The 19,655-nt window shown below is 38.4% G+C and overlaps 1 protein-coding gene across 1 annotated transcript; it reads left to right on the forward strand.

Annotated features, from left to right (window-relative positions):
• The first annotated feature begins 845 nt into the window (after nt 1–845).
• On the forward strand, nt 846–18,882 carry grhl2b (grainyhead-like transcription factor 2b). The gene is made up of 16 exons (XM_067499843.1): nt 846–987; nt 2,938–3,127; nt 3,730–3,797; nt 4,945–5,323; nt 6,270–6,328; nt 6,533–6,689; nt 7,356–7,467; nt 11,336–11,430; nt 14,079–14,237; nt 15,461–15,518; nt 15,763–15,902; nt 16,158–16,195; nt 16,366–16,457; nt 17,684–17,769; nt 17,868–17,932; nt 18,022–18,882. The coding sequence occupies exons 1-16, from the start codon at nt 968–970 to the stop codon at nt 18,134–18,136; spliced, it is 1,833 nt and encodes a 610-aa protein (XP_067355944.1). The 5' UTR covers nt 846–967; the 3' UTR covers nt 18,137–18,882.
• The last annotated feature ends 773 nt before the right edge of the window (nt 18,883–19,655 follow it).

Below are 19,655 nucleotides of genomic sequence, written 5' to 3' on the forward strand. Positions count from 1 at the left end.
CATGACCTCAGCAGTGCAGAGGTGCCCCATAATTGCCTGACAAACACACACATTGTTTGCTCTGGTTAGGTAATCCCAAACACTGGGATCTCCTCATACAATGGCTTCATTAAAAGGACAATGGCATTGTGTCAGCTAATGACAGTGGCCCTCCCTCCTGCCTTCGGTCTGCTCTGAGATTACCTGAAACCCACAGAAACACACAAAGAAAAGTCATTATTAAAATTAGGAGGTGTGCGTGTGTATGTGTGTGCTTAGTGGGGGGTGTAAGAAAACCCCTGAGTGTTTGTAAGTGGTCAGTCTGAGGCTATTTAGAGCCTGTGCCGTCATGCATCACTCCCTCCGCTATTTGGCAAGTAGCTCTTGAACCATTCTGAATCAATCACTTTTTAATCTCAAAGAATAAAGAATAAAATCCAAACTAAAGGTTCCATTGTTTTTTATTCTGCGTGTAACTTCGTATGTTCATGTGCTCTGTCATTGCACTGCCTTCAATGCCATCTTTTCGTTCTCTTGCAGGTGAGGTGGGCCTCTACCTGCCTCGCTGATCTACCAGCCAATCAGAGCCCAGCTCGTCTCTGCAGCAGCCAATCATTGGCAGACTCGCCCTCACCTTCACGTTTCTTTTATAGTGAAAGAATTTTAGACAAAGTGGATCCGCTGCCATGAAAAGCAAGCCAAGGCAAATGTTCTAATGCATGGCAGCAGGATATGTTGACATTTGCCATAATTTACGTACACACTGAACACAATTCACGCAGCGTGATTGGCTGCTGGGGGACAAAAGCGACTTTACCTGCCAGGTGGAGTGGAGGAGAGACAGACAGAGAGAGGCGCAGGGAGAAAAGAAGCGGGGCGAGAAAAGTCGACTTACCTGTAGCCCAACTTCTGGCAACTCACTCTCTCTATTACCTGCTCCGACTTGAAAGTCCTGTTTCACAAGGAAGAAACGGAGAGGAAGCAAAACATGTCACAGGAGACAGACAAGTAAGTGATCGAGCCCGCGGAGAGGATCTTTGGAGATTTCAAGTTGAAGGAAAAAACGTTTTCACGTTTTTGTGTTTTGGGGGTCTTTAATCAAACGAAAGACTGTTTAAAATCCGGATTAGTTAATTTGATGTGGGAAGAGGCCACAGTTCTGGAATTGTTGCCTTTGGACAATTATTGAAAAGTATTAAACTAATAGAGGCCTGGAGGAAAAATTGACAAACAAAACTTGGCGCCGTGGATTTCATTAGAGCTGTATTCGCCATTTTTGATTGATGAAAAAGTCTTCAAAGTGCAAGGCCTGGATTTTCCAAAAATCTCTCTTGCTTTGCATTGCATTACATTTGTTTAATATTTGAGGCCTACGCTGAATCTGCTGTGCGAAAGAGGACAGTTTGAGTTAGTTCGGCCTAGTATAATGTTTTGTACTTCTTTATAGACTTTCAATAAGAAATTATTGCCTTTGGATCAGAGTCTGCCTTTGGATCTGATTGCAACCTGGACAGTCATTACTGACTTCTAGGAAGGACTGTGCTAGTGATTTTTACAATTAAATATAACTGTGTGTGCACTTGCTGTTGTGTTGAACCACATCTCAATACTTCTTAGTTTTAACATTTAAGTTTTTGCACATTTTAATACAGTTCTAAATGGGAATAACTGTATTATTAAAGACACATGAAATTTTCATGGAAAGTAGCCTGTTTATCATTTACTATTTTACTTATGACTATTGTTAGTATTATTGGCATCAGCACAGTCACATGTATTTAAACATTAAACAGCTGAATGTCTCTAAGTAGCTAAATGTGGTTGCTTGTAGCTAGTTTTTCACTCACTCTGCAGTGTTTCTGTTTCATGCATCCTCGCATCAGTGCAGTGGTAACAACAGGTGGCTGCCACTATTATGACACAGTGGGGTGATATTATTTTAACCAGCTTTGGTTTCTTTACCTCTGCTATTTTAAACCTGTCACATGTCGTTACCATGGAGAAGTTGAGCTGAACTCGAGATAAATTAATTCACAAATTGAATAAAAGATCAGTGTGAGAAAAACTGTCTGATTTGCATCTTTAAAAGGGAAAAGCTATCAATTGACATGAAACATATTATTCCAAAGATGAAAAAAACATAGGTTTTAATGTAAAACGTATCAAATAAAACATCCAGCTTATCATAGGTGGATATGATGGAGAAGCTTCAACCTGGCTTTTACTGCCTCTTTCCTACCTTTATACCATTTTCTGTTAATGTTGTTTGCATCGGCATGGAATTAAAAATTGAGGGAGGGACACGTGTTTAATTTTTGCCATGTAGATCAGGAGTTTCAAATGAGTAATTTTACGTTGTAGATCTATTATGTTGTCTTTCCAGTTAACAGAGATATTGAACCATTTTTTGTCAGCACTTTGTTGTAAACACAAACATGCAAACACAAAATGAACATATATAAGGCCAAAATATTATAACTGACTGCATCCAAGACTTTTTTAAGAAGGGTGTGACATTATACTAAAGTTGTTCATTGTGCAACATTTTCCGAGTGCAAGTTGACACATTCAGAGCCTCACTAATAATTTTCTTTACTTCAGAGAGATGTTGCGACAACAGCATGTGTCAGTTTCAGTTTAATGCTACAGTGTGTAACTCCTTCAAAATTTTTTAGTAGAAACATGCTCATTGAAGACTGCTAGCGGCAGTGCAGAGATATACGTTACTTTTAGGTTCTAACTGATCCGATACATTGAACTAGTTTTTTTTTTGGTTCATTCTTATTCTTGAGCACAGTGACGGAGAGTCGCAGATAATAAAAGAGCATCACGTAGCAGGGAGAGAGGGGGGTGGGAGAGAGAGAAATCAAATGTTAGCATTTTAAACTAAATCACCTAAACTCGTTAATCTAATCTACCTAACCTGCACTGTTCTGTACGTTTCTGTGTTTTCTTCAGTAAACGTCTGGTGGTGGTGGTCCCCAATGAAAACTCATTTCCTGCAGTGCGAAGGGCCTACACCAGTGAGGACGAGGCATGGAGGTCGTACCTCGAGAACCCGCTGACAGCCGCCACCAAGGCCATGATGAGCATCAATGGGGATGAGGACAGCGCCAATGCACTGGGGCTGCTCTACGACTACTACAAGGTCTGAAAAAAATACTCAAATAACTTATGGTTATTTATGATATAGTAACTAATATATATAGTACTGTATAGTTTGAACACAAGCAAATATAACACAAACATAAAGTTGATATAAATATGGAGTGCAGGACATGGTTTTATCTTTTTCTTTAAAGACATTTAAAAGAATTATGGCCAGAGATTTTCTTGACTTGAAAGTATGAGCAGAAGTTGAAATTTTATGCTACAAATATTTTAATGTTAACAGTGGATGGCAACACACTATGTCCAGTGACTCACTGATGTTCTCTGCTTCAAGAGAAAGCTCAAGTGAGATAGTTCTTTATTTTCTTATTTGACTGGAAATTAACTCAAGCTGAAAGCACAGAAAAATAATTTGAAGCATTAATTTATTATGTATTAGCAAATGAATCCATTATTTGAAACACAACTGCTACTGTGTCACCACATTTCTAACTGCAAAAACAATAGAAATGCTGTACATTGTTCTTTGATTTGAAATAAACAGAAGACAACATGTCAAATGAAACTAGGAAGATATTTAATTTAGTGATGTTTAGTTTTAATTGATGTTGACCAACTTAACTCTTTTTCTACTTCCAGGTACCTAAAGAAAAGAGGATACTGCCTGTTCCTAAAGTCGTTGAAGCTGCAGAGGACCAGGAGAAGAGGTCAGCAAATCTCTCAGGGTTTGCACATGTGTAAACAGAAAAACAGAGAAAAGACTTTAACATGATAACTGTGATTAGAGTTTTCCAGTTTGTGGAGTTAAATCCTGAAGCTCAGTATTTCAAATGTTGCACTTGCAGTTCGTAGGATCGCATGGAAAACAGTTATTTTTCAAAGCGTTTAGTTTTTCTAAGAACTAAAAACAATTTCCATGCTAAGATAAAGAACTATGTTCTGAAGATAATAGTAAGAGAAAACAAGCATGTGGGCAAACATCACAGATGAGTGAGTTTTGTTTTACTTGAATCATGGATACTGACTGACAGAATCTTAGGCAAGACACTAAAAATGTGACTGGTAAAATGGCAAAAAATGAAAACATTTTAAACATACAATATCTCGGATCTTAGCATCTCGGATCTTTGAATAAGAGAGATTTATCTATAAAGAGGGTAAGTTATCTGCAGTTAGTGAAACACCAAAAAAGCTAGCGCTCAGTAGAGATGCATCAGCTGACATTTGCTCTTCTGCATTAGTCTAAATGGATGTGCGGTCTGGTGCAAATTTGTACAATAATGTAAAGTACGTTGTACTGTGCTATTCACTGGCTGTTATTGTTATTCTACAATAACAATAAGCAAACTATTCTATTCTACAGTTTGCTTAATGCCAGTAATAATATCAGTGTATCCCTGCATTAGTTGGGGACTATTTTCAGCTGGAGAATGATTTTTAGTATATTATTACACTAGTGAGTTTACAGGAGCAGAACTATGCAGGACTGACTCAAAAATAAACTACTATAATAAAAGACAATGTCAGTGAGTGCAACAGTGACTCACTGACATGTTTTTAATATTTATAGGACAACCAAATGTCACAGAGGACATCGCAGCATTGCAGTCTTGATACACAGAGAATAATTATTTGTGGATCAATTTGTTGAGGATTCTGGACTTTTAAAAGGACTTGTTGACAATAAGGAAAATATAGAAACGTGCCAAGCATCACATACTGTATGTCGTTCTTGATGTAGTATATTGAAGCATTTTATATACAAACATGTTAAGCCCGTTCACTAACAGCAAAGAGAAACAACAAAGTGCAGAATTGCTTCACAGATCCTATCTAATCTGTGTGTTTGTTCAGGTCGACGTTGCCTGGCAACCTCAGCAACCAAAATGAGGCGGAGACAGTGGACAACCATGTGCAGGTCCTCAAATCAGTCCCTGTCAACCTGTCACTAAACCCAGACCACCAGGAGACCAAACGGGAGCAGTCTGGCAGCTCATTAGGGGTGGGGACAGGGGAAGGAGGCTCGCCAGCTGTGGCACTGGTGAAGGCAGAGGTGTACGCACCCGTCTTCATGGCAGGGACGGGGCTTCATTACAGGTTGGAAGGAGAAGAGTCGACGAGGGTGATCTACGAACAGAATCAGTATGAGGTGACCACCGTCAGTCACAGCTCATATGTGAAAGAGGACCAGCAGAGTCCACCTGACAGCCCATATGAAGAGGAGAGTGACGGGGTGAGAAAGGCCAGCAGGGTCTTGTCCTGAAGTGTTCAGATGCTTTGAATCTGTGTATAACATACACCTGATAACTTGCATGGAGGGAATTTAAAAAAAACAATTATGTTTCTCAAACTGCCTTTATACCCATAAATTGTTTTTGTCTAATAAGAAGGTGGTAAGTTTTACCCTTATATGATGATTAAAATTAGGCCATATTATAATCATTTACAGCTCAAAGACAAGCTCAAATTGTGACAATGATCCAAACACAGACATGGCTTTATTTTAAATGCACACAAGTCAAAAGGGATGTTGTTTGTTTATCTGTGTCCAGTTTGTAGATTGCATTTTATTTCTGCAGAGTCTGTCAAGATATAAATAGCACATGTAACAGGAAAACCGTGTTCTTTTACAATTGTTACTGTTGCTATTTCCTTTATGTCAACAGATCTTACAGAGATTGTTATTGTTAATTTATTCCTATTATCTCCTCTGTCTACACATACTAATCACACCTTAATTAATTATTAGGTGAACTGTGGGTTGCTGACAGACACTCTGGGAAATGTAGTAAGACACAAGAAGTAGAAGAAAAGAAGGAGGATTATGGGAACACTAAAAAAGTAAATTACAGCAATACAAGACTTAACGACACATAGCTGTAACAGTATATTCTGTGTGGAGTTTGGGTGTTTCAAGGTATGTAAAAGCCGACAGATGCTGGAGTATGATTCATTATAAGTCCAAAGGTTGGTTGCTTAAACAAGAATCAAGTGGCTGTTGAGTTGTTCTCTGAGAGATCTCCTTGTTCTGGTCTGAATTTTTCTCATTAGCAGCATTGTTAAACCAGTTCCTCTCCAACAAAATGAACTTGTCATTATGGCCAAATAACTTCCTCTTTTCTGTTTTTTGTTTTGTTTTGTTTTGTTTGTTGTTTTGTTTTGTTTTTTATTCTCAACAGAGGTACCACACACCTTCCTCCCTGGCTGCCAATGAGTTCTTATTTCATCAGGAGGGCGTGTAAGTCACTCAGAAATCGTAGACCTAACCTGTCTGGTTATTACAGCACAATTATCCATAGTTTCCTGTGTAAATATTCAGCTGTGTGCCATTTTGAAATCAAAACACTGGAAGTGATCCAGGGAGGAATGCAAAGGGCTGCATTGTTGTGCCTTCATGCAATTGTGTTATTTCTAATCACATCTCATGTGTGTGTATATCCAGTGACAGCTTCCAGTACACGCTGGACGCCACTCGCTCGCTGCGTCAGAAACAGGGTGAGGGACCAATGACTTACTTGAACAAAGGCCAGTTTTACGCTGTGACGCTCAACGAGCTCAGTGCCAACAAGCGCCTCCGTCACCCCATCAGCAAAGTCCGGGTCAGCAAATAATTTCAGTCTTTTCTTTTCCTAATTTTCTTATACTCTCTCAGTCCCATGTAATTAGTCTTTCTATGAATAAACCATAAGTCTTAATGTATTCAAAGGCTGCTATAATCAGTATTTTTAGAACAATAAATGACTTTGTACGTGTGAAGGAGGTCATTACATTAGCACTCACTGGGGATAATTCTGCAGTTATGGAGCATTTTAACGTCTTTAAGCTCATTGTTTTGGTTTTACAACTACAAATTCACTCTCAAGCTGCTAGCAAAGCTTCCCAGAGCAGCTTTGATTAGCAAAGAAGCTTTGACAAACGTACTGAATGGTGCCAAACGAACAGATGTGGCAGATGTACACAAAGTTAGTACTTATTACTCGAGTAAAAAAAGAAGTACCGCTTTAAATTCTTTACTCAACTTTCTCAAGGACAAAAGTACAAATATTCCACTAAGAAAACAATGTTTGTTAATGTATATTTCTATATCTCACCCTAACATGAATATTGGTAATAATCCATAAGTGCACAGGGAAACTCATTTTCTCTACCCAGTATGATCAGCTAAGTTTGTGACAGTAATTTAACATACATGTCCTCCCATCTTGCACCATGTTTAACATTTGAGATGGATCTTGATTTTGTCTTGGCTTTGATGCTGTTTTCAGAGTGTGATTATGGTGGTGTTCAGCGAGGATAAGAACCGGGACGAGCAGCTTAAATATTGGAAGTACTGGCACTCCAGGCAGCACACAGCCAAACAGAGAGTCCTGGACATCGGTAAGATTTATATGGCCCTGCTCTTTAATCCAAATGTCAACATTTATATGTTATCAACAGAGAATTCTTGTCAAATGAATGAATGAAAACACATGAAGCAAGAGCCTGGGACAGATTTATTACAAATGCTGGAATGCTCTCGGCTAATAAACAAGGCATGACCAAACCGAGAGCAAACAAGCCCCCACCCAACTGTCTGCCTGAGGCTGTTCAGCTGCCCACCATCATCCACCATTAGACAGGGGGCTGGGTTGCTCTACACACACACACTTGAGTCTCTTAATGTCTAGGTGTTTCTGGGACACACAACATAAATCCTCTAATCTCCTTAACATTGCCTGAGAGATTGAGCAAAACACTGATTTTCTAAAAAAAAAAAAAAAAAAAAAAACGTGACTAACTTTCTCTCTCCCAGTTTCCCACGGGTGTACGTGTACAGATCTGAAGCCACTCCATAAATGTATCTTCACACTTTTGACCCTTTGTCTGCTGGTGTTTTTTCGGTTGATGGATTTGAATTTAAACCGATCTTTTCTACGCCTTGTTGAATGAGTGTGTGTGAGAAGCTCGTAGGCGGTTTGCGTTTGACAAGCTTGGGCCTGCTAGTAGAGGCAGAGATTCGGAGGTATGTGGGAGACTTGGGGTGGATGGGAGACACCCACACTCACACACATCTTGTTGGGACAGGGAGAGGAATGCTAGCCACACTGTTACCTTGGCTGGTCTTGGTCTGTTGACAGTGATTCGCGCCCAGTTTAGATCTTCATCTTAATTCCTGTATTTACAACAACACAAATCAACCCACAGTTCATGCACATCTTTACAACTGCTACAGCAGTTGTTACCAACTTGGGCGTCAAAAGATGGATTTAAGATTGTGAGATGTTTGCTGTTATATGAAAGCAGAAAAAACTCAAGGTTGCAAACAAATTTGTTTGTTTAGTAGTTTATTATAACATATATCTCTAGCAAGTGGTTCTCAAAGAGATTTTGCCTTGACTTTACTCAAGGAAATAGTTTGGACATTTTGGAAAATACATTTATTTGTTCCTCTTTCAAAGAGTTAGCTACCCCAGATACCCTTAGCTACTACTTTGCATGAAATAAAAAAATATAGGACGTAAAGGTCATTAAAACATGTTAACAAGAACACGTGGAACATAATCCCCAATAAAAGAGCAAATCACTTTTTTAAGCTTAGTTTTTTTCATAAATAATAAAGTGTTGATATATACGATTTTACTTGAACTGTAGCACTGATTGTTGACAAATCTACAGTATTGAACTTCAAACAGCGGGTAGTGCAGAATATTAACCTATTTTCGGTCTATAAGCCAAGCAAACCATCTCCTGTCTGCAGCCTTGTATTCAGCTCACAGCCGAGAGTCGTTCCATGTCTCCAGCTAAGGCATCAAAACAAAAACATACAGGCCTTTCTCACTGGAGACCACAGTTCGAGTCCACTGTGACACGCTGTGTGCTTACATGATGACCGTTTCACTGTTGATTATAGTGAGGAAGTACATATGTGAAGTTTTTACTGAATGTATTTTATATTTGAACTTAATGTTAGCCTGAATTTTTCCTGTAGCACCCATAGAAGATGTGAGAGGACATTATAAATGTCAATATGTGACATAATGGGTGTGGTACTATCTGAAGCTGTGGGATGAGAATGCATTGTCTATATATAGGAACATTTGCATCTTTTTCAAAATGTCAAGCTATCCTTACAAACGGTCACGAAGCATTGGCAACCACAATGCTTGGAAATGTGTTGAAAACATCTGGCAAATTTTGTGAATCAGCCCATTTGGTGTCAAATAGTGTCTCAATAGACAGTTTTTTTCCCCTTGAAAGTCATTCATGTCAAGAGGAAGTGTGTTGTGTTATCTTTTTAATTTGCCAGTGTAATGAGTCTGTGTTTGTGTGTGACCCATAGACAGTGTACATCTACAGTTTGATCCAGGGGGCTGAAATATGTTTCCATTTTGCACGCGTAAACACACTTACCGATCATCATATAGATAAGCACAAATGCTTCCTGCATATACAAAGACAATGTGACGTGAAACGCACTGTGCCGAGAAACTGCTTAAAATACTTAAGGTGTCTGGTAACTGGGTATTGAAAAATCATTCAGTTCATCTGGTTAGTTTTATTCTCATATTTGTGTATTTATCATTTATAGATGTTCTGCCTATAGATATACCAGTGCCTACCTACATCAATATGTTGCTTGTGATTTACCAACAAACCCAAACGCCCAATGTCTAAAGTTAAATATCACAGAAGAAAAGAGAAAAAAGGACAAAGTCACATTTTAGAATCTTGACCCAGAGAATTTAAGGCATTTATTCTTTAGAGATGCTTAATTATTTACTTAACAGCTTTGATTGTGTGTGTAGCATTATCCTGGGGGTTGTTCATTCAAACTGCTCTCAGCCCACTCCCCACCCTTTCTCTCAGAGCCAGGTTGTCCTGTATCTGGATGCAGCCTGGATGTAACCTGAGGCTGCCCAGAGAGCAGATTTGAATAGCGGTGTGTGTCTTGTGTGAGTGTGGGTTGAGGGAGGGGGCATCATGGCCCTGGGCTGCATCATTTGAATGGGGCTATTTAACGGTGGATACTGGCATATAGGCTTGCTGCTGCATGTCCTGCTGCTTTGTGCACCTGCTGAAGAACCCGGAAGTTCAGCTGCAACAGCAGGAGGATGATGGAGGAGGTCAGAGGTCAGGGCTGGGGGTGGGGGCTTATCCTCAGAGATGTGGCCAGCAGAACTGTTGCGACTGCAAAGATGTTCAGCCCAAAGCAAATCTGTGTTTTAAACAGACTAACTTTTTATTGCAAGATAAACCCAATTTCATGTTAGATGTTTGTTGTTGTTGTTGTTGTTGTTGTTGTTAACAAATCACACAAAACATTATAACAAACTACGCTTTCCTACTTTTATACCATGACTTTCAGTCTAAAGCTTGCTTCTACTGAAGACATATTTATAAAAATGGGCCACACACACTGTCTGTGGAATAAAAAGACTAAAAGTGGTCAGGTTTTCCAGCTGAGCCCTGTAGTTTTTAACAGATGCCACTAAACCAAGAATTAAATGTGCATTTGTTGGTAACAATGTTCAGCTGTGGATTAATATACATTTGATGATCTAGTAATTATGGGATAAAAAGCAAATGTCAATGGACTTATTCTTTAAATCAGCTTAAAAAGACTCTGCTTAGAGACTCGTAATTTAGAGACCATAGAACTAAGAATTAGGACAGTCCAGATCTCCACTTGAGCATCACAGCATTTGCATAAAATAATGATTGCACAAAAATTATCAGGTTTTGCAGAAAGTTCAAATGAACAAAAAATATAAAAGAGTAAATCACCACTACTGGACAATTTTCTCTGACCCCTAGAATCCCTTTCATTTAAATGAAATCACAATCCACTATGAGTTTTTTTCTAACATACAAGTGAACTTAGGTTGTTTCTACAACAATCGCTCATCTGACTGACTTTTAATATGGTTCTCGGATCCAAATAGCCTCCTGGGTTTCCTCCTGCTGCCTTTGAAGCTTTTGAGTTTGTTTGGTCAAGGAGATAAGGCTTAATCTTATAAAACTGAAGCGTGCCATTTGATTGCTTATCTTGACAAACAATAGCTACCTGCTTGTGTTATTTATTGACCGGTTCGTGTGTGTGTGGAGTTTTCTTTTTTCTAATGTGTGATTCCATTTCTAAATGACAAGTATCTCCCAGATGCAGATTACAGAAAATACATATTCTGAGAAACATTTCTGAGAAGATCTTTTTGTAGCCTAAGTAGTGTTTGCAGAAATAAACCTTGTCCCCTGTTTGTCTGCACAGCTGATTACAAGGAGAGCTTCAACACAATTGGCAACATTGAAGAAATCGCCTACAATGCCATCTCCTTCACTTGGGATGTGAACGAAGAGGCCAAGGTAAAACACAAAGCATAATAATTAAAGTCATTGTCTGTGTTTAATAAACTACATGTCATTGAAATCTTCCCAGAAACCATTCTACAATGTTTACTCTCACAGGAGGTGTGTTGTACATGTTAAAAAAGCAGCAGGACAGGTTTTTGTGCTGATTCAGGTGTTGGCAAACAAATGCACTCTCTTGACAAAATTAACCGGCATGTAACTGGGATGCAAACACTTGCAAAACCTGAAGACATCATGTAAACTTAGGAGCTAAAAAAGAGTTACATGGTCACAATGTGGTCGTAATAGAGGAATATAGATGTAAAAGTACTTCCCAGGCTTCAGATCTTATGTATTTGACTGTCTTGTCATAAAACTGATGGGCAGTGTTGTGTACTTTGGCACTGTTAGTCTTCTTTGACTTTGTAAAGCCCACTCATTTGTGACCACTCCTTAAATTCAGTCTTGTTACTGTTTGAACACCAGAGGCCCCCAAGGGCCAACACGAACCTATCCCCGTCCCAACCCTCTGTTGTTTGTTTTGCCCTCATTTTTCTTTGTGAATACAAGTGTGTGTGTGTGTGTGTTTGTGTGTGTGTGCGTGTGTGCGCGCGCGTGTGTGTGTTATGAGGCTCTTTCTTTGTAATGGCAGCCCAGGGCCAAAGACGTTGCTGGAGGAAATCCAAGCGCATTTCTCTTGGCCAATATTGACTCTTGCTCTCTATCCCTCTCTTTCTTTTGATCTGTGTGACTATGTGCTTGAATATACCTGAACAGGTGTAATTCCCAGGCAGTTTATTGTACATGATGCCACTATTGTAGGTTTAAAAAGAAAAGGAAATGAGGGGAAAGAGGACTTCATCCAAAAAGTCTTGTAAAGGTTCTGCATAGGGGAAAAAGTAGTGTCAACATAAAAAGGATAACTAAAAAAATAAAAGTTTAAGGTTTCAAATTTAAATGTGTTTTACATCTCAGGTAAAGTAAATCAAATCATTCTGGATGAGTGAGCTTTACCTGTAAAGTAAATTCAAGCCCTCTGTTTTCAGATATGACTCAACTATGACAAGAGAAGAAGCTAAACAAGTAATAATAAAATAATTAAACTCTACATAAATCTTGGCCTTTATTTTAAAGCACTTGAGTGTTGACATCATAATTGGTACTTTTCTAACACCAAACAAAAGTATTCATACAATATAGCCCAAAGAAAGAGAGGTTGTGTTTTTTTAAATCACAAAACTCAATATGTCAAGTGTCATCTTGTGCCAACAGGTCACAACATTTCATGGTTAGGCATTTTTTGTGAGATAGAGGAAGTGTGGAGTAAGTTAAGCATATGTACCAAGATTAAAGTATTTAATGATATTTTAATGACTAATCTGGAAAGGCAGTCTCTCAGTTTATAATGGCATCATTTATCAAATAAAGCATCCCTCTGTTTGATAAGTCAAATAAATGTTTATATGTGAATCAAAATTGTTGTTGCCCAGAATATATTTAATAAAACAATCTGCAGATGAAACCTATCTAAAAAACTGAAATAAATCAATACAGAAACTTAAGAAAACAAAATATCAGGAATTAGTATAATGTAATAAGATTAAGTACCAACAACCAACAACCATTAATCACATCAGTAAAATTGCGTACAAGTCAAACAACAGGACAGGAACCAGAAAATGGGGATGAAATGATGATGATTCTGTCAGACTTGCCTCTAATTATTACCATTTTTATGTGAACTAATAGCACGATTTTAAATTTAGACCTAAAAACCAAACAGAATTAAAACAATTTTTCTGTTTTTGAAGTGGTATCACCTGCTAGGTATGTGCATCAAACAATAGTTCTTCTTGTTTTTAAGTATCAAAAGCCAAAAAAGGTTGGGAAACACTGACCTAAGTGCAGTGCTTGGCTTTATTACTGATTAATAATGTATTTAAAGTAATAATAATTTAAAGTGAGGCTTTCTTCCTGGCTGCTGTGGCTCAAATAGATTTTATGGCTCCAGTTAATGACCAACCTTTTGGCTGGAGATGTAGAGCACATTGATATTAAATACAAAACACAGACGCTGATTTGTGTTGAGACTATGAGAACAGGAACACTGGTATGTTATAAGAGACCCCTGAAAATTAGCCAAATCCTAGCAGTGAGGGTCCATGTCACCACATGTAGTGGCTGCAAGTTTATCAGCCCATCCCTTCGCACAAATCACAAGAAAACAAATCCTCATCTCTCCCCTGAGCTATGTAACCATGCAGTTACATAGTTTTGATTCTTATCTATCAGGATTGTTAGATATCTAAGAATGTGCTGCCAGCCACATACAACAGAGATGAAAGGAATTTTGTTTGTGCTCCCCAAAGCATTGAAAAACGAGTCAGTGGTATTAAAGACTCAGTGTCCCAATTACAGTCTTCCCTCAGGCACTTTTAATTTGACTTATGTAAAAGTATTCATAAAGTCTTTGGTCTTAAAATTCAGACCTTAATGAAGGCAGCTTCTGTTTCTGTGTAATTTACTAAAGAATGAAAACATCAGTCAATCAACATTTATTTTAATGATGCAGTTGTCCGAAGATAGAAAAAACTACAGTTACACTGAAAGTTTAAATTAGGAGGTAAAAGCGTCTCTTTTTTCCCCCTGTGTATCATTGGCAGATCTTCATCACAGTCAACTGTCTGAGTACAGACTTCTCCTCTCAGAAGGGGGTGAAGGGTCTTCCTCTGATGATCCAGATCGACACATACAGCTACAACAACCGGAGCAACAAGCCGCTGCACAGGGCCTTCTCACAGATCAAGGTCTTCTGTGACAAGGTGAGAAATCACCCTTTATTCACGACATATCCAATAAAGGGTATCATTTGAATACGTTTGAAATTGTTGTGAGCTGTTGTAGCATTATGCAGCAGTATATGTCATCTTCGAGGATTAATCTGCTAGTTATTTTCACAATAAATCAATTAATGATTTTTATTTTTCAATTTTAAATGCACGTTTTTTTGTCCTTTCGGCTTATCCCGTGAGTTCAGGGTCGCCACACAGAATCATTGTCCGCATGTTGATTTGGCAGTTTTTATGCCGGATGCCCTTCCTGATGCAACCCTCCCCAATTTCTACCGCGGTTGGACCGTTTTTTAAACAGATTACTGGTATATGATGTGTAACAGTATGAGGTCAGTGTCTCAGATGAAACACTGGAACCTGTAAATGTTTTGCATTTTTGCTTAAAAAAATTACTAAAAAACAGTTTCATAATAATAATAGTTATTTTTTCGACTGATTTGTTTCATCGTTACTTGTGACTTATTCTGATTTGTTTGATTATCAGTCACTTTAATAAGTAATTTCCCAGTTATTAATATGTTTTATAGAATGTCAGAAGAAGTAAACATAGTTTATAAGAGCTGATAATGATCCCTGCTCTGATGATCAGTTAAAAAAGGGATAATGAGATCACAAAGAAAACTATCAAATAGTATGGAATAAATATGAAATAAGTAACTATTATCTTAATAGTTCGTTTTCTGTTGATTCTGACAAAATTTAATAAACACATTTATCGGATTTTTACCATAACATTAAGTGAAGTTTGTGTGTTTTTAATTTAAAGTTTCTCCCATGTGTGGAGCTTTTCAGATCTTTTACCGGTGTAACTGCACAGGTTTATGTTATAAATGTGTTACATTGTGTTGGACCAGGAGATGCAGTGAGGGAGTTAAATAATGACATCAGTCCTCCCTCTAGTGGTCTCACCTGCACAGTGAGCCTTCAGACACACCTGAACACATTCTGTAAACACTTTTTTTTTTTTTTGTCCTTTCGGCTGACACAACCCTCCCCAGTTTCTACCGGGCTTGGACCAGCACTGCACAGCTGGGGATGGGAATGGGCGTTAGGCGTTCAGTGTCTTGCCCAGAGACACTTCGACATATAGCCAGGACCGGGGATCGAACCCTGACCCTGTTCCCAACCCTGACCTAACCCTGACCCCAAACCATGTTCACATCATAATCAATTTTTTGTGTGTTTTATCTCAGGGAGCCGAGAGGAAAATAAGGGATGAGGAGAGAAAACTCTTTCGCAAGAAGTCAAAAGGTTTGAGCTGCAAAACAATGAAATTAATAAAAAAAAAGTTTGGTATCAGGGTCATAGACAAACATCGTTATAGAATCCAATTGAACATGTAGAGAGGCAGAAGAAATATTCCTGTTTGCATGAAATCATGCTGAATACACCTCCTCTTGCATTTGAGCAGTCACATGTTGGTTGTCTGTAAATGCTAATAATTAATGCACTCGTCTTTTTTTCTTCTAAATCTTTTCTCTTCATTCATGTTCAGGGAAGGATGGAGGTGTAGGTGTGATAACAGTTCCCAAAAAGTCTGACACCACCTATTTCAAGACTATGACTGACTTGCAGTCCCAGCCTGTCCTTTTCATCCCTGATGTTCACTTTGGCAACCTGCAAAGGGCCGGACAGGTAGATCATCTGTACTGACATTATTTATATAAACAAAAGTGAGAAAATGTGGTTTCTGTCAGTGTGGTACATCTGCTGAGAGGTGAAATAGATTTGATTTTAGCCTGAGATCAAAGCATTTCATGTGTGTTTGGAATTTATGAAACCAGTAATTAGAGATGATTATTGCTTTTCCACTCCTTCCAACATACTACTAAACCGTAGTCTTTCTTCTTTTTCATTTGGGTTTCTCTGTTCTGTTTGATCCATTGCCAGGTGTTTACCTTTAACACAGAGGAGATCGAGAGGGAAGGGTGAGTGTGCATCATTAGGAAATGATCATTTTCATTTACATCAGGTCATACAAATCTAAGGTATGCAAATGGAGCCGGGTACAAATACCTGCCTCATCAACAGGAAGAGCATGTCACCGCAAATGCAAACATAATGCACATGACATTTTTTTTTGTGTGCGTGTTTTCAGGAGTGTGCTGGTGAAGAGGATGTTCAGGTCCTCAGATGAAGATCTGTGTCCATCGCCTCACAAACAGATCAAAGAAGAGACACAAAAGAGAGGTAGAAGATGGCAGACTCTGTCCTATACTCATCAGCTCTTTTCTCTTTTATCTTATTCAGCAAGCTTCAAGAAATGATCTACTTTACAGAGAGATACACTCGAGAACACTTGAGAAGTATCTTCTTCTTCTTCTTTTCCTTTCGGCTGTTTCACGGGCCGCCAGAGCAAATCATCTTCCTCCATCTAACCTTATCCTCTGCATCCTCTTCTCTCACACCAATTAACTTCATGTCCTCTCTCACTACATCCATAAATCTCCTTCTTCCTCTAGACCTCCTGCCTGGCGGCTCCAACCTCAGCATCCTCTGCCGATGTATTAACAGTTTCTCCTCTGAACATGTCCAAACCGCCTCTCTCACTTTATCTCCAAAGCATCTAACATGAGCTTTGCCTCTGAGACTAGAGAAGTATACTGTAGGTTTATATCCAATTTAAAATGAGGGAAATAGTCTTATAGCTTCTAAAATGTGAGAATTTGCTGCTTGTCTTTGTTTCAGATTATAGTAAATTAGGACTTATATTGACTAAAATTTAATTTGCCCAGTTGTCATGGAATTGTGGATTATTTATAGAATAAAATAGTAATTTTATTTCACGTCCTATCGGCTTATCCCGTGAGTTCAGTGTCGCCACAGCGGATCATTGTCCGCATGTTGATTTTGCACAGTTTTTACACCGGATGCCCTTCCTGAGGTAACCCTCCCCAATTTCTACAGGTGATTGTTACCCTGAAACCACTGTGACATCCATTAAGATATTTTTTATATTCCTTTTATTTTTTATAGTGATAGAAAAGTAGCCAATAATCACATCTGATGTGCAAAAATTAGAGCAAGCTTGATTTTGAAATGAATGTTATTTACTGTAGATCACACTTCATGCATGTTGATTGTGCTTTTTCTCGCTCCATCTTATTCATGTTTGTCTTCACTGTTGCAAGATAGAAAGAACTTGGCATCAATGGTTGACAAATAAAAAAATATTCTTCATTATACCAAGACATTTAGACGGTATTTTCCCATTTGTCAACCACTGACGCCAAGTTCTTTTTAATCTCTGGACTCACACTACTTGAGCACCTTGTTGACTGATGAAGTAGTGACAGCACACTTCTCCTGAACTCCCGTTTTCACTGTTGCACAATACATCCTCCAAACGCGCCTTTAAGAACAATATTAATAGCTAATGGTAAAGGAAGGTTTATTCTCTTCTCCCGTCTCTGTAGTGCTGCTGTATGTAAGAAAGGAGACCGATGAGGTGTTTGATGCCCTGATGCTGAAGTCTCCCACGCTCAGAGGACTGATGGAGGCTGTGAGTGACGTTTTTCTGTTTACATGTGAAAACAGCGTGAAAGGCACAATTTCTTGCAGAGCACCTGTTTGCAAACTATCTTCATTCTTCATTCGCAGATCTCAGAGAAGTACAGCGTGCCCACGGAGCGGATAGCCAAAGTGTACAAGAAAAGTAAAAAAGGGTGCGTGGGCAAACACATTTCAATTGTAGGCCTAATTCCGATTTGAAGTTATGCATGGAACTTGAACTGTTTGTGTCTTTGTGTGTCAGGATCCTGGTGAACATGGACAACAACATCATTGAGCATTACTCCAATGAAGACACCTTCATCCTGAACATTGAGAGCTACGCAGATGCCTACAAGATCACGCTGACAGAGATCTGACAGCTTGTCAGTCGACCTGAAAGACTGCAGGAGGGGACAAAAGAGATGAGCCATGACTGCTGGCTGGCTGAAATCTAAGAGGCTGCTATTAATTGGGTGATAAGCTGACTGACACTGGAGAGTGTCCAGTGGTGGTGTTTAACATCACCACTCCTGATCGCTCTCTGTTACTGTTACACTATGAAGCACGTTGCATTTTCCCTGCAGGAAGAGGACGATAAAAATAGAGGACTTTACAGAAACTAACTTGCTCTATTGACTTACTCTCACTGGAGCACAGATCCATGTCCTCCACCATTGCTGAATATTTTTATTGTATAAAAGATTTTGTACCTTTATTCTTATTCTGTACAGTCATATTGTTTTGCCAAATCATACATCGGGAATAGCCTCGTAGAATACCTGATGTGCTGTAATGTTATGTAGCCCCACAGCCTGAATTAGTTGGTCTTACGTAGCAGCTTCTTTGCATGCCAGCCTGTTTTTGTAAGTGTTATTTATTAATGCTTTTACTGACAATGGTTTGTATTTCTTTGCCAATTTATCCAAGAATTTCAAGTACTTTACGTTTGCATTTCAATGACTTTCCTTCTTGTCACCCTCTTTGAGAGGGCTCAAGAAGTTTTGAAAAGCTTATCTCTATTTTCCACTTATTGTGATATGTACATTTCAACGAATAGCCAAAGTGTTTATTTGTATGGATTTAATGACATGATCAGAAGTAAAAAAACACAAAAAAAAACCAACTTCTGAGTAGTGATAAATGGCGCTTGGTTGTTGTGTGTGTTCTAACATGAATAAAGACAAACATGTAATTTTTGATAAAAACAAAACATCAAATGGCTCTAGGCACATATTTCTTTTGGCTAATGCTAACAGTTGCTAACAAAAAAAGCTAAAGTTACCTGTTATAATTTACCCAGAGTTCTTTTGATCATAAGTTACTCTCACAAAAAACGCTTATTAATCATGTCTGTCATGTATTTCCAGATAGAAATAACTCAGGGTAAACAAGTAAATAGTCTAGTTCCTGTATTCTGCAGCACTACCATGGTTTATTTCATATTTAAGGCACTGTATGTGTTAGTCATCACAATTTTATATTTTAGGTGCATATAGATTATTATAGTAAAATAACTTTTTTTGCTAAAAAGCTTTAGCTAGCATGCCAACATTTGCTAAATAGCACTAACTAGACTAGAGATGAGAATCTGTTTTATTGTGAAATCAGTCAGTCATTAAAATTATATAGCACAATTTGACATGTAGCTATTAACAGGTCTAGGGCAAAATGCTAAGATCAGCATGCACACATTTTCCTTCTTAGCTCAGTGTAATTTAACACTATTAATGTTTTGTATATGTGAGAATAAAATTTTCACTAGTTTGAAGTATTTGGTGATAACTTACCAATGTCCTTTGACCTGCTGTGGTAAAATATTAAAAGCAAAGAGAAACATTGAGAAACATGATTGTGTAAACCTAATTTTAGTTCCAAGCCAAACAATAGTTGGAGCCT

Source organism: Channa argus, chromosome 1, assembly GCF_033026475.1.
Source record: "Channa argus isolate prfri chromosome 1, Channa argus male v1.0, whole genome shotgun sequence".
Lineage (NCBI taxonomy): Eukaryota > Metazoa > Chordata > Actinopteri > Anabantiformes > Channidae > Channa > Channa argus.